The sequence below is a fragment of the Siphateles boraxobius genome, unplaced genomic scaffold (assembly GCF_051911475.1).
Source record: "Siphateles boraxobius isolate OS27281-9 unplaced genomic scaffold, OSU_SipBor_1 7, whole genome shotgun sequence".
In the NCBI taxonomy this organism is placed as follows: Eukaryota; Metazoa; Chordata; class Actinopteri; order Cypriniformes; family Leuciscidae; genus Siphateles; species Siphateles boraxobius.
This window is the reverse complement of record NW_027509197.1, coordinates 10437501-10454055: the sequence shown is the minus strand read 5'-3', so window position 1 is coordinate 10454055 and position 16555 is coordinate 10437501. Positions and strand designations below refer to the sequence as shown.

General features: G+C 38.6%; 1 protein-coding gene across 3 annotated transcripts in view; it reads right to left on the bottom strand.

Moving 5' to 3' along the window:
- Positions 1-293: 293 nt before the first annotated feature.
- st6gal2a (ST6 beta-galactosamide alpha-2,6-sialyltranferase 2a) overlaps positions 294-16555 on the bottom strand; it is an 88582-nt gene continuing 72320 nt past the window's right edge. For 2 of the 3 annotated variants that reach the window (XM_077215281.1, XM_077215282.1), the window contains exon 6: positions 294-3582. In XM_077215281.1, the coding sequence (XP_077071396.1) occupies positions 3335-3582 (248 nt within the window). In that variant the 3' untranslated portion in view covers positions 294-3334. Of the gene's footprint in view, positions 3583-4655; positions 5117-16555 lie in introns of those variants that run through there. The other variant, XM_077215283.1, reaches the window with a different exon arrangement.

Here is a 16555-nt window from a genome sequence, read left to right as displayed (position 1 = left end):
AGATCACGAGGGTACATGAATTTAATAACGATGATGATTAACACGGATAAATCGCACTATATAAAAACTGCAATACTCCATAAAAAATAAGAATATGTTTTAATAGATTGCTAATTTCTGATTTTAAATACTCAAATCATCCTAATTGAGAACCACTGCTTTAGCAGATAATTGAAAGAATAAAGAAAAGTTTTCTGATATATTACAAATACATTTTTTTTCTGTCAAATCTGGATACATTTACAAAAACAACCAGAAGAGGGACAATAAATTGACAAGTAGCACAGACAATGTTACTGGGTCAAGTAAAGGTCAAGCTTTTATTGTAGAATTAATGGTCAAAAGAATACACAATCATGTAGTGTTTTAAAAATTAGCTCAATGACAAATGTCTATTAACATATGTAGAAATAAACATTATAAAACATCCTATGGCTTTTGAAAGTGAACTGGCCTGTAATAGACAATTGCAGATATTTACAGTCTAAAAATCAATACTTTTACAGATATAACATACAGTAGTAGCAGGAAAGAAAAATAAAATATAAGGCTGTGTGATGTCAATTACAGAAAGAAATAAAATAGATAGAAAGTACGATACAGAAAGGACAGGTACAGAAGAAAGAAAATCATCCATTAAATTAGGGAAAGTTGGCACATATACACAGCACCACAGATACAGTACCATTCAAACATTCTTACACCCAAACTCAAGTAAACCGCACATTATCCTCAGCATCGTACTGTGCACATCTATGAGACAACATTGAAGTTCACAAGTCAAATCACCTGCATTTCCTCTTTTCTGTAATAAAGATCATAAGCTCAAAACAGAGCTAAACCTAGAGACCCAGCTCATATTTCCCATTACAGTCTAAATCCTAACATTAAGGTATTTACCATGAATACTAACAAGCCCCGCTTTGTCACATGCTCTGTGCACCGTATTGTACACCCCAACCTCCCCTCCCCGAAAGTAGTCATATCACCACATGACATGAAAATCCAAACAATTTACAGAAAACACTTCAAATAATACTCTTAAAACAGCCATATCTCCAGTCACATGGTCTCTTCTCGTCGAGAGACCGACTGAGTTTATGCCGCTTAAACACCTTGTTAAAGGCTTAGGAAAAGACATTCACAGAGGAAGGACATACGACTCTGCCTCGGATCGCAGGATGCTTAGACTAAAGAGAAAGTAGAAGCAGAAGTAGAAGTAGAAGAAGTCCCTCTATAAGGTCACAAGACCATTTGGCCATCATGTAGAATAAATGGAAAAAAAGATCTGTTTGCCAAACAGTTAATGGATACCATTCTCCAAAAGTTTGGGGTCAGTGTAATAAAAAATAAAAAAAAATAAAAAAAGAGAACGCATTGATCTATTCCACTGTGCTACTTTTTCATTGTTTTCTATGCGAAAATCGCCAGTTGGACGTGTTTGACCGCTGCACTCAAATGCTGTGCTCAAGTTAAGTTCAATTTAACAAAAGAAGAAAAAAAATGCAATTTCAAATAAATGCTGTTATTTCATGGAATCATGAAATACAATATCTTGGTTTCCAAAAAAATCTGAACTGATTTCAACATTGATAAGAATGGCTGCTAACAAAATAAATAAATAAATAAAAACTTTTCAAACAAAAGTTTAAAAAAAATATTTTTTTTTTTACAAATATTTCACAATATTACTGCTTGTACTGTATTTTTTACCAAGTAAATTCCGACTTGAGCATAAGAGACTTCTGACTGACCCCAAACTTTGAAACGAAACTCCTGCCAGTCATTTCCTGTCCTCTCCACTACCCTTCCAATAAAAAGTGGCGAAAAGGCCCCCAAAAAACACATTTAATTATCTGTCTGTCACAGACTGGAGGTGAGTGTGCCCGACATGCCCAACAACCATGGCCGGCTCCAAAAATGAGTCATATAGAGGTGATAATACACTGCAGATTCACAGGCTCTAAACCTGCCATGGAATTTTACAGCCAAACCTATTTTAGTATTCAACAGTTAAAAAAAAAAGTCACTCTTCAGTATCTCTAAATCTACAATCCCCCAACATGGGGAAACAGGAAAGAGTAAAGGTCAAATATTTGCTTTACAACCTCAGCCTACCATAGGACTAGAAGGAAGATGAAGTATTTCACCCTGGTGAGAGTATCGTGAGCTCCTGAGTGAAATCACCAATTACTAGTTTACTTCTACAATATACAACAGCGATTAAAACAGACGTTAGCTCTCCTCACCAGATCTACAGAAAAATTTCAGTTCTGTTTTAATTCGAATGGCACACATTGAAACAATGCACACAAGTAAATAACAAACCTTCAAGTTTTACCTTCTGTAGAAAAGTCGCACCACAAAGTGAATTGCTTCAAATCAACAACTGTACATGTAAGAGAAGACAACGCAAAGATGCTCTGGTAAGTCATTCGCTTTTAAAGAAGACTCCGGTGGGAGTCTCCTAATTTTAGGGGCTATAAGACATTAAAATCCTTTACAATTAATATCACCAACACACTTGTTATATTGCCAGCAGCCTTAAAGTCCCAGATTAGATTTACACAGCTGCTTTGAGTCCATTTTTTTAAGTTTCTGTAAACCACCTGTCTTGACAGTTTTTCAAAGTATAAAACCACTAGAAGAGATTTAAAATAAACCATTGTCACATTCAAAAACTCCTTCAGTCGCTTTGTACAATAACAGGTCAATGTCTGTAAAGTACTCCTAGTAAAAACTATTGATTCATTTGCCACAGTTCAGCGAGACGTTCGGGAAGAGCAAAACATTCTCAAAGAGGCTTGTGAATGTGGCACAATGTATATTACATCAGTAAACAACACCTGATTTACAAAAAAAAACAATCATCACGTTATGGCGAGAAGCTTTAAATCTGTCAGTATGTTAGAAAAAAAAAAAAAAACCTACGGACAGATTGATAAAGCTCAGTTTTAGTCAGAGAATAAATCTAGCCTTAGTGAATGCTTGCTTTCGACAGTGTAGCTTTCAGTGTCTATGACTGCTAATGCTTCCAACCCAGTTTCAATTAAAAATCATTTAAAAATAACTTTTTTTAATGGCTTTCAACACCAAGAAAATCCACAGATCTTAAACAAAAAGCTTTTCTCGTGCCACGTCTATTGCTGTTCTCCCATCTTTTATTAAAGCATAGGCTCAGGAAATGCTTTTTTGAGTTGAACGACAGCAGAAGGTTTTTGCCCCGCAGAAATAGTCTACATAACACGGTCGATTTTAAAGCCGGCTCTGCGTGATCCTGCGTCGGTCTGCAGAGCTCTGCTGCTTTACAAAGTCTGTTATTGCGTCTTTTTGTTCAGGGATCACAGTGAACGTCCTTGAAACCGGGGAGCGTGACCTTGCCTTTCCGTTTGAGGTCTTCCTCTGAGCCGACGTTCATGCGCTGGATGAGCATCTTCTCGTAGAGCAGGGGGTGATACGCACCCAAAGTGCAGGCGGCGTCAAAGTAGCGTTCGTGGTAGTGGCACAGATCAGTCTTCCGTAGCGAAGGAATGTATTCGTACACGTGGACCTCTTCACATAAGGACATCATCAGTAGGATGCCTGAAACGCACACAGAACTAGATATTAAAGCAGCACACACACAACCACATGAGCTTAGGGTTGAGGGGAAGAGAAAACCTGTTTATCATCTGAAACATGCTGCGACATCAATGCCAAAGTGACTTATGCAATGCTATTAACGCAAAACATGCGCAATTCATGCCGAATGAGAGCAGTAGTGAGCCCAAGTTTCTAGCACCTCTCACACACTAACCATAACTAACTAAACTAACCATAGTTTCAGTTAGGTAGTTTTGTAATACATGTTTATAATGAATGCTACTATAATTTATAGATGTTTTAGAGTATACTTAATATATATTTATAATTCCTGTTCGGTTCTGGATACAGTTCAATTTAAAGGATTTGTTGTGGAATGATGGGAACTAAAAAAAAAGTATACGTGTAGTGTTTATAACTTTTTTTTTCTCTCTCAGCAATGCAAATTTTGATGGTGCAACTTATTTTATCATATTTTCTCAAAAAAAACTGCAATATCAGAGCGAACGTGTGGTCCGATTCAACAACGAATTACTCTTAGACACTTGGGAAAACCCATATCGGTCAGTCGCTCAGTCACAAACTCAAACTGTGTCAGTCACAACCCATTTACTTGCATAACATCAATATTTCTAATGGAAGCTTGTTTCCACCACAGAATAAAAATGAAATGTAGTTGCAAATTTTTATCGCAAAATTCTGACTTTACACCTTGCAATTCTGACTTTTCTTAGAATTGCGTGATATAAACTTAAAATTGTCAGTTATAAAGTCAGAATTGTGAGATAAAAAGTTGCAATTACCTTTTTATTTTTATATATATATATATATATATATATATATATATATATATATATATATATATATATATATTAAAATATATAAATGTCAAGGTAGAAATGCTCATGTCAAGGTCGAAAGACTCTCTTTTTAGTGGGCAGAGAATGAGTGCACTTTTATCAAAAAAAGGAAGAAAGTAGCATTTATAAAATATAAAAAAATGCACCGCTGCTCCATTGACAATGCTAACAGACCTTTTGTGCTAGTGTGACTGCACTTTAATTTAATCTTTTTAAACCTTTTCTGGCCAAAAATCCATACTCTGAGTCTGTTTGAAAAGCCTTTACATTTTTGAGACTGTTGACAGTATTTCTCAGGTCTAAAGTGTCTCTCTTTGTCTAAAGTTCTACAGGTGTTTCCGCATCTTGTTCTGCTGTCAGAGGAGTTTGATGCAGAATGGTCACACATCCATGCCCTCCAAGACCACAGTCATCCAGCTCAACCGTAGAGTCTACAGTAACACTGTCGCCTGCACCGGCATCCACAACTGCAGCACTCCTGCCACAGAGAGAACCAACCCCCCAGAGGTCACCACTTAACCCGGAGCCCTCCCAGACCAGGATGTGGATGATCGTCAACCCTGCCTTGTTTTACTGAATGTAATGCTCTCATTCCACTGGTTTTTCTTGGTCCTCAGAAAACTTTTTCATCCTTCTACAACTCATTCACTCTCCACAGTTTTCCTTTTCCTATGCTAAAAAAAAAAAAAAAAATTTGACAAACAACCCAATCTAAATTATGCTCTTTTATTGCAAGATAAAAAATAAAAAATAAAAAAAAATGCCCCAACAGAAAATTGTTCTATACTGTCTCGGAAGAGTAAGACTGGTATATTACTGTGTTTATGTATATCTGGTAAGAATTCATTTTGTCACCTTTAACACACATATACACTACCATTCAGAATACTGGGGTCAGCAAGTTATTTATTTAATTGTAAAGAAATGTATAATTTAATACAGCTGATTTTTGAACCTAATTCTGGCTCCTAAAAACTCAGCTTTCCCAGCACAGGAATAAATTACATTTTTAAATATATTTAAAAAAGAAAACCTATTTAAAATGGATCATTTCACAATATTACTGTTTTTAGCGTATTAACAGTTTTCACAGTTTTGATCAAATAAATGGAGCCTTGGTGAGCATAAGAAACTTTCAAAAAACAAAAATCCTTACCAAGTCCAAACTTTTGAAAATTTAGATGTACTAAAAGACCAAAACCAATTTATGATTTCAAATTTACTTTAACTGTTCTGCTGCTTTATAAAAAAGTAAACAGTTTTTTTTTAAATCTGCACAATATATTTTAACTTTTGTATAGTATTTGAAACCCTTTTTGCACAACATGTGAAGCATGCTTTTTTCAACTTAATTTGCACATTAGGCAAGACGTGGAAGATCTACAGATTTAATAAGTTATTTAAGTATTTGCAGCTCTGCTTTTTCCATTTATTTGATATATCCTTTTATTGTCTTTAACTGTTTAAAACGAAGAGTTTCTTCCTGTTAATGTTTCATTTGAACTAGTCAATTGTTATCATTGAAACTGTCATCATGAAGAACAAGTTTTCACTATGCTGATATTGCACAAGGTACTGAGTAGCATTTATTTTGTGTTATATGTCTGTCATACAAACTCTGAAGGAAAAGAATTAGCCATATTGCATACTACTGAAAGAATTTACATGTCATGAATTATATATTATATTTGAGCGTAACAATAGGCTTTTTTCAACTTTTTTTTTAAATGAGTTATTTGTTACAATACCAAAGAGAGCACTCTTATCTGTTCCATCATACCTCATATTGTTCCATTTCTCCCAGTTATGTATCATATGATGAGTTCTATTGCAGTCTTGAGCCCAGGTTGCTGATGTATAGAAAACTAGAATACAAGTTCTAGAATAAAATTGGAGGCATACTGATCCAGAGCACTTCACATCTGTGACAACGACAGTGTTTCAGGAACAATGAATGTATGCCTGGATGAATAGTGTCTCTAATACTCTATAGCAACTCCCATCACTATAACACTGGATACAGGATTAAGGATAAAGTGCCAAACACACCAAGAGGGACAATATGAGCATTTCTGCATTTAAATATCTGTCTATTTGTAAGAAAGTTGCCACATTAATAACTGTCATGACATTACAAAATGGATATTTGCCTGTCAAATTATTGAGCCAATTTGTTCGTTGTATAAACGCAGATCAATGTATGAAACTATGCAACCATGCTGGACCTGCCACAATATAAAATTTCAAACAAATATCTATCCACATTCAAACTCAGTGGTATCTGCTTGTTAACTAAAAAATTAAGTATTGAATACTGTTTCTGGCTCCAAGCTTCCTTAAATTAATAATTACCACAGGCAGAAAACAAAAGATTAGGAAGTATCATCAGCAAAACTTGAAATGGTGATTTTCTGCAGAGCAAGTTCTGAATGCAATCAGATATCTTAAAGGGGTGGTAAAACACAATTTCACTTTTCTAACTTTAGCTAGTGTGTAATGTTGCTGTTTGAGCATAAACAACATCTGCAAAGTTACAGAGCTCAAAGTTCAAGGACTACAGTAAACAGCCGGTTTTGGATTGCACGACATTACTCGAGATGTGCTGACGTCAGCATATCCCATTATTTACATAAACCCCTCCTCCGAGAATACTTAAGCGGGGCGAGGCCATTTTATATTGCTGTTTTGGAGATGAGTTGTCGCAATGCCGTCAAAACGCTACTGTTATTTTCATCCGGATTGCAGGTCCACTTTGTTAAGCCTTCCTAGGGACGAGGGAGTTAGGGATCAATGGTTAAAATGGATTTTTTAACTCGGTCCCTCATAATTATGACTCAAATCGCTCTCTGTGCTGCACACGGAGGAAAGCTTTCACAATCTTCACGAGCTCAACGGATTATTCGCACATCGGCTTGTTCTGAAAGATGGAGCAGTTCCAACTTTAAAAACAGAAGCTTTTGTTTACGAGCCACAACCTGTAAGTATGATTTATATTTCGTCGATGTGTTTTTCTGTAATAGTTCGTATTGTTAATTGTACATTGTAGCAAGGAAGTAAATAAATGACAACGCTGTCTGGCTCTGCTGGTTTGTTAAATGCTCATACATACTTAATGTTATCTGACAAACACCTAACGTTACAATCTTTTTTTTTTATCTCAACAGCGAACTTGGGATTAGTGTAAATTATTCTTTGATTAGAGCTTTTATGTTTATTTACATGCTTGTTTATCTACAGGCATGCTAAACATGGTTCTGTGTTTGATTTGGCAGCCGATGTTTAGTGTTCGTTTTGGGTTAATAGTTCTATCGACAGATATTTGTCTACAATCGTTCTAAAAATACAAAAGTAACGGTGGCATACAGTCAGAAACGATCACTATAGATCCGCGGTCTTTACTCAAACAAATCCTGTAGTATAATTTGTTAGAACGATTATATGAAATTCTTGTTTACGAAGCTTATATTTTTGTAATTCTATAATAATTAGTACAATTAAATAACAGCGTATCTAAAAAGTAATGAGACAACAACAAAAAACTAACCTTTCTGAAACGTCATTTAACAGCCGTTCTTGAACAGGTTCTGCTCGATCATCTTCACTAACGTTTCCCCGGGTCTGATTGGTTTTATTGACGCCAATGGCGGGTGGTAATGGTCAGAAATTCGGCGGGCGGGGGGCGGCAACAGGTGGTAATGGTCAGAAATTCGGCGGGCGCGGGCGGGAACGGGTGGTAATGGTCAGAAATTCGGCGGGCGGGGGGCGGCAACGGGTGGTAATGGTCAGAAATTCGGCGGGCGGGGGGCGGCAACAGGTGGTAATGGTCAGAAATTCGGCGGGCGCGGGCGGGAACGGGTGGTAATGGTCAGAAATTCGGCGGGCGCGGGCGGGAACGGGTGGTAATGGTCAGAAATTCGGCGGGCGGGAACGGGTGGTAAAGGTCAGAAATTCGGCGGGCGGGAACGGGTGGTAATGGTCAGAAATTCGGCGGGCGCGGGCGGGAACGGGTGGTAATGGTCAGAAATTCGGCGGGCGCGGGCGGGAACGGGTGGTAATGTTCAGAAATTCGGCGGGCGGGAACGGGTGGTAATGTTCAGAAATTCGGCGGGCGGGAACGGGTGGTAATGTTCAGAAATTCGGCGGGCGCGGGCGGGAACGGGTGGTAATGTTCAGAAATTCGGCGGGCGCGGGCGGGAACGGGTGGTAATGTTCAGAAATTCGGCGGGCGGGAACGGGTGGTAATGTTCAGAAATTCGGCGGGCGGGAACGGGTGGTAATGGTCAGAAATTCGGTGTGCGGGAGCGCAGGACTCTAAGTTACCTCCTGACACTTATTTTGTTTAGTTAATATGATAATCTTTTTGGAAACGCATCCAAGTATTGCTTTACAATATTACTTGTCTGGTTTTCTTAGTTACATCGAAGTTGCCTTGGTTTTCTTTGACTAATCAAAGCTGGTATCAACAGGGCACATGCGAGGGGATGCAGCTCGGGACTATTTTGAAAAGATAAGCAGTCTTTTAAATAATACACGAATGGGGAATTTCATGAAATGACTACATTTTTTAAGGTCCAAAGTTGTAATTTTGGTCTGTTTTCAGATTTTGGGAGAGAGTGTTGCCAGCAAAGACAGGGCGGGTGCAACTGCCACTTCAGATCCTGAAGATGATGGAGATGGAGACATCTCTACAATGGACCCTGAGCCAGTAGTGGTCCATCGTGGATCACAGTGCAACATAAGATGTTTACATCGTTCATTAGGTAGTTAGCTTATATCTAGCATTCACCATACATGCCATTTACAATCACAAATAAGAATTACATGTCAACATTTTTCATGATCTCCATGGTTACTATTTTGTAATTTACACTTTTCAGACAGTAAACATTAAAAATTATGAACTTCATAATGTTAGAAAAAGATATTTTGTACTGGGTTGCATTAGATTGTACATTCATTGGTAACAACACATGCACTATGGTGAACAATTATTAAGATTAATCTCTTTCATCTAAGCTGTTCAGGTAAAGCCTCAGATGGTGGCTGTGAGGACTCAAACCGAAAGGTTTGAGCATCGCAGATCTACTCCACTGGCCAGTCCTGAACAAAGTAATGATGAATGGTCATTTTCTGATATCATCAACCATTCTGGTGATATGTCATGGAGTCCAGGGGAGGAGATGTTGAGTGAGTCCTCTGAGGAGGAACCAGAAGAGCTGGAATCTCTCAGTGACCCAAAGTAAAAACCTTTTTATTAAAGGAAACTGTTTCTGATTGTGTATCAAAAATGTCAGTCAGAATTAATGTGTTTTTTCCTTTTCTTGTTTTCAGTGCTGTTGACAAGTTCATTGTTTGCCAGAGGCAGTTGCTGTCCTTGTTCACGGTTTCCCCTGCATGCTGTGGGGAAGCCCAGGGACACATAATGCACCCAGAAGGAACCTTCATAAAAGTTAAGCAGGTAATGTCTTAATTGTCAACTGTCTGTGAGGAGCTGAATTATAGATTGTGAATGTACAGTATGTATATTAATTATTTGTGTCTTAACTATACAGGCATTTCACTGCCTCATCTTAAAGCTGCTTGAGTCTTGAATCTTCTCTCATCTTTCAGGCCTGCGGAACTTGTGGTTATGAGCATTACTGGCAAAACCAAGAAAAGGTGCATCGAAACATGCCTGCCTGCAACCTTTTACTCAGCGGTGCCATCCACTTCTCAGGTTGCATGGCTACTCAGACCATCAGGATGCTGAAGCTGTTTGGACTGCAGTGCATAAGTCCCGGCACTTTTTCCGCCATCAGCGCTATTACACTATCCCTACTATCGTGCAGGCCTGGAGGAATGAGCAGAGGGGGATCATCAGGGAGTTGAAGGAGACTGGAGGTGGATTGATCCTGTCTGGTGACTGCAGGTAGAATGATCCAGCTCACGTCACTGATGTAGAACAGGTCAGTGTGTTTTTGCATTAACCTCTAAATGTAACTGTTTTTGACGTTCTTAGATCAGATTCTCCTGGACACTGTGCCAAATATGGTAGCTACTCCTTGATTGAGGATCAGATTAACAAAGTTTTGGATGTTCAACTTGTCCAAGTAAGTTGATGTCACACAGAAATCTTGTGTCTGTTTTAGTTACTGATACTGTTCAGTAATGATCAATTAGTTTTACAGAGCTCAGAAGTCCCAAGCAGCTCTTGGTGTGAGCTAGAGGGTCTAAAGCGGAGTATGCAGTTCCTGATGGACCAAGACATGCAAGTGTCTGCTCTGATAACAGACAGAAATCGGCAGGTAATGATGCTAGGAGAGATCTAAAGCTGAACAGTATTGACATGCACAGTATCACTCAAAATAAATTCTAAATTCTATAAAATCAATTTGTGTGTTCTTTGTTTTAGGTGGCCAAGTGGGTATGTGAGAAAATGTGTTCAGAAGGAACAAGGCATTTCTTTGACATCTGGCATATTGGGAAAAGTATGTATTGTGATGTTGGTAGTTCTATATAACAGACTTGTTTTTGTAGTTAAGTTCACTTTCCTAATAATTAGTTTGCTCTGCTCTGTTTGTCTGCTCTGGAACAGGTGTACAGAAAGCACTGGATGCTGCTACAAAAGAGAGGGACTGCGAGGATCTGAAGCTGTGGAGGCCAGCCATTATCAACCATCTCTACTGGAGCGCAGCTTCCACCCCTACAGGAGATCCAGATGAGATGCAGGCAAAATGGCAGAGTATGATAAATCATGTACAGGACATACATGAACACAGCACTCCTGAATTTACCAGCTGCGCACATCCACCGTTGGAAGGAGAGGCAAGAAACAAGGAGTGGCTTGAAACAGGTATAATAGTTGCCTATGTTAAAATATGTCAAATGTTTTGAGGCTAAACTTTTTTCAGTGCTTGTTAAGTTTAGTTTGGTTTTATCAATACGTAATCCCATGTGTACTAATAATTACTTGTGTTATGAAATGCAACAGACTATATGACAGAATATGTTTTATTCAGGATCACCAGCAGCCACTAAACTGGAGAGTGTAGCTGCCAGGAAAGCACTGGTAAAGGATATTCCACAATTGTCGCCTTAAGCCCCGTTCACACCGCCAGCGACTTTGTCGCTGTATGTCGCTAGGCTCTGTACTGTGATGTCGCTTGTGGGCGTTCGTAGTGCTGTCGCTCTAATGTTATTGGTAGACTGCACGTCTGGCCATATCTATACAAAATACCCTCACAAGTGATATATACAACTATACAATTTTAATTTGACTAGGAATTAGGCTAAAAAGAAACAGTATATGCTGTTGGGAGAGTGTTTTTATATTACCACAGCAGTGTTCAGTGGATTAAATAATTTACTAGATTAACGATCGATCAATCAACAAGTTTCTTAATAGTTTCAACAAGTCCCTAATAGTTAAAACAATGCAGGGGAAACTGTAAAATGAACTGCAGCAGTACTAAACTTGCATCATAAAATTAGACAACTCGAACTATAAATGTATGAATTAAACTCACTGAGACTGTCGACAGTTTCTTTTCCATGCATCATTTTATTATATCCATATATGTGGTTACAGTTAAATCATATTAAACAGTGCAATCATCCTTGAACTCTTCTGTCTTGCCTGCACTCGAGACGGTGACGTAAGCTCCACTGAAAAGGCTTCTTTCCTATTGGTTGTCGCTCGCGAAAATCGCTTCTCATTTGCATAAAGTTGAAATTTCTCAACTTTTGTCGCTTGTCTCTTGTCGCTTGACACGCCCACATTCTGTCGCCAACGGTCAATGTTGCTCGTGTCGCCGGATGTCGCCAGCGCTCCATTGAAATGAATGGGATCATGTCGCTTTGTCGCTGCGTGTCGCTGGCGGTGTGAACGGGGCTTAAGCATCAGACATTCTCCCTGGAGGCCTACCATTCCCTCATTCTGCACTTTGTTCCCAAACACACTGGCTTTTCTTTTCTTGGGATGTACAGCAGGTAGTCTTATCACTTAAGTATCGATACTAAAAAAAATAGGTATTTTTGTTAGTGCTGGGCAACGATTAATCGCATCCAAAATAAAAGTTTGTTTACATAATATGTGTGTGTACTGTGTATAATTATTTTTTATATATATAAATACACACATATGCATGTATATATTTAAGAAAATATGTTATTTATATATAAAATATTATATTTATATATAATATTAATTCTGTATAAATATATATACAGTATATACATGCAAATGTTTCTTAAATATATACATGCATATGTGTATATTTATAAATAAAAAAATATTATACACAGTACACACACACATATATTATGTAAACACAAACTTTTATTTCGTTGCCCAGTAAAAAAAAAGAATCAGGATATTGCAATACTTTTGTAGCAGGTAAATGATGACAGAATGAATATGGCTAAAAACTAATGCAGTCTTGTATAGCGGACCAAAATGTTATTGATTGATAACAGCATTACATATTGTTTGCAAAAAAATAATTACAAAGTTGAGTCATTGTCTTAGACCCATTTGAACTGAAAAGATTAATGTCATGTATTTCTGTTGCATTTCACTGAATTGGGTTAGCTTTGGAGACCTAATGTTCTATCTACTTATCTCCTACAAGACTTCTCTTGGCAGCCCTACATTTGAATAGTAATGGCAACAAAGATGTAGCTCGAACCAGTGAGGGTGAGGCACGCTACGCCGTTCGCTACCCGCGGTTTTGGAAAGGTGGCTGGGTAGTCCACCCCATCAAGGATAAACCATCTTACGGTTTGTAGTTTCACTTAGTTTCTCAATATCTTTTTTTATGTGAATCAACCATGTTATTAAATGTGTTCTAAACATCTCTCCTCAAGGATACGCAACAAATCTTATGGTCTCTCTGGTAGAGGAATACTCCAAGTCACCACAGGCCCTACAAGAAAGCAGTGCTGTCTTGTCCTCTGCTGTCCCGCACCCCCTCACCAATTCCCTCCAGAAGGTTCCCAAGGATGAGGCAGTCAGCCTCCATCTCGCACGACACTCGCGTTTTAACACGTAATAAAAGATAACTTTGACCAATACAGTTTGTTTCACTATGAATTTATTAATCGTCTTCCAAGTGGGGCCACTGGAAACCATTGTACGTTTGTCCCTCCTCTGCAAACTGCCTCCTTATTGCCGACACAACACATGAAGGTATGGCTTTCCTAATGTCCCTGCCTAGTATTCCGTACGCCCAGCGGACAACCTGCATGTATGCTGTGTATCGGAACTGCCTGTGGTGGAGATTGGGACCTAATTACATTTCGATCATACCATGTTTTCATAGTAAACAATTACAATGGTAAATATTTAATGTCCTGTTGGCTGATATTCTACTGTACTACACAACACCAAAGTTGTTTTTATAGTAAGTATATGGAAACCACTGAGTTTAAAAACCTGCTTAACAGGATTTACTATTTTGGTGTAGAAAAGCTGGTTCTTTAAATTGCAGTGTGAAATAATTTTTGCTCAAAACATACTCTGGCCTGCTGGCTTGGAGAGGGCCATGCTCCTGTCTGAAGTTCAAGTATGCTATCTGCAGCACAAAAGGATTCATACAGGATGCTTCAAACCCTGGATGGAGTGTGAGGCAGGTAATGTCTTCTGGGGGATCTAGGTTTTGGACAAGGGACCAATAGGCGTCGACCTCCCTACAGCACACACTCTCCACTGCTGATGGCATAGCCTCACATCTACCACACAAGCACCTGTTAAACAAAATGTGCCAAGATAAACTCACGCATTTATCTGCATGCCTTACACCCAGTCCACGTGACAATAAAAGATCCTTGTAACAATGACTATATTTACATGAACAGCATATTCCCGTCCTAATCGGAACACAATCTGTTTTCATACACATACTCCGTAGTACATGCAAGCTCATTTACATAATGTCCGTCGGAAATACTAGGGGAGTAGTATAACAGCCGGCTAAGTTCGGAAAATCTGGGATCTAAATTAAACATTTTAAGACGCATGTTGCTAGCATAGATTGTGACAATATACATGGATGCTTGAAAAACAACAAAGTCGACAGCAATATTGCTAAATTTTATTTATTAAAGATACTGCAATCTGATAAAAATGGAGACAACGTTAGCCACAATTAGCTATAGCCTGTGGTCACTCACCAAGACACCTGACCAATCCTCCACCGATTCTCCTCACACCACAACTCTATCTCTCTCCTCTGTCCATTTACCCTTCCCCTTAACTCTGCCTGACCCCTCTCTCGCCCAGGTGGCTCATAATTATAAGGCAATGGCCCATCAGAAGAGTTGACATGAACCCCTACTGCAACCTCTTCAATGTCTGACTCCATTACGAAGAGATGAGATTTACCAGCCGTTGCATCACGTCCGATCAGAGCGTTTTTGACAGCGGAAGTAATTTTACTCACAATTTCTTTAAAAAATTTTTTTTTAATGTACATTTATAATAAATTTCTTCACGCAAATCGAGTTCCTACAGTATTTATCTACACGTCTATTCACAGGGATCTTCAACTTGAAAGATGGGCTTTAACGATTCCTCTTATCGATGCTCCTGCTCCGAGTCCCAGCCATAATATACAGACCGCGAACTCAACTTTCCCTTTTGTCCTTTATCGGGCACCATAGCGTGACGTCCTATACGCATCTGTGCGTCATTCGTGATGTCAAAGCGATTTGAGCAGAGGAGGTAAACATGGAGTGGAAAAGACGATCTAAAGCTTGGCTTTATTTTACTAAACGAGACAAATTATGCTGTTTCCTGTTTGCATAAACAGGGGTTTTCCTGCATTAAGTTCGGTGAGTAATGTAGATGAACTGCTGCGATTGTGACAGTGCACATGTTTAACTGAAAGAACGAGAGAGAGATAGAGAGACCCGGTCGCGCGCGCGCACTCTCTCACTTCGGAGCCAGGTGAAAGTGTAAACAAGACTTCACCATCTCCACACAAAGCGCTGTCTTGCTCTCTCAAGTTCGGTGAGTAATGTAGATGAACTGCTGCGCTTGTGACAGGGCACGTTTAACTGAAAGAACGAGCAGAGAGAGAGAGAGAGAGAGAGAGAGAGAGAGAGAGACACCCGGTCGCGCGCGCACTCTCTCACTTCGGAGCCAGGCGAAAGTGTACAAGCCTAGACTTCACCATCTCCACATTAAGTGCTGTCTTGCTCTTTCTCCCTCACACATATTAACCAAAATAAATCGACACGATGTTAAAAAGGTCGGAAGACCAAAGCTTCATGTGGTCTATTCGGACATTTTGTTTTCCTGAATTACCGCTGGGTGTGATGTGAATTGTGCTAAAATAAGTTACCTTGTCTTCTCTGAAAAGCGTTCCACACATTCAGCTGACAGCCTCAAGTACCACCTAAACGCAGTTTGAGTGCAACCGAGGCAAGCCCGTCAGCACAGCTCTATCAGTTAGATGTAAAGATGCATCCAATAGTAAACACAAGTACATCTGATTGAACTTGAATTATTTTCATCACCAATTATCATAGTAGAACAGCTTTCTCAAGCAGTTTGTGATGCATTTTGGAAACAGGAGATGAGCCACTGGTCTAATGTGCCACCTGGCTTGAGAAACCCATTCTCAAAGACTTAGGCCTACTTTTAGTCATTATTTGGGTAGCACACATATTCTGAATGCCTTTGACAGAATTTAAATGAGCCATTTTAATCTAGATTATTCTAGATTAATTCCAAGATTACAGGGAGATTAATCTAGATTAAAAAAAATAATCTATGCCCACCACCACTAATATATATATATCATTTAAAGTGTATATACATATATATATATATATATATATATATATATATATATATATATATATATATATATATATATATATATATATATATACATACACTTAAATGTCCTCTAAACATTAATGTTTAAACAATTCGGAAAAGATGAATCACTGTCTGGGCCAGCTTAGATTTTGGTATGGAGATAAAGTTTAGGATCATGATTGTTCTGTATTGTTACAGCACATTGTGTGTGTATATTTGCATAGTTTGCTATTTGCTTTTGACATGATATTTGGATCCTGAAACAGGTGACACGTGACTTCAGACTTAACAAGCGGATTACCTACCGAAA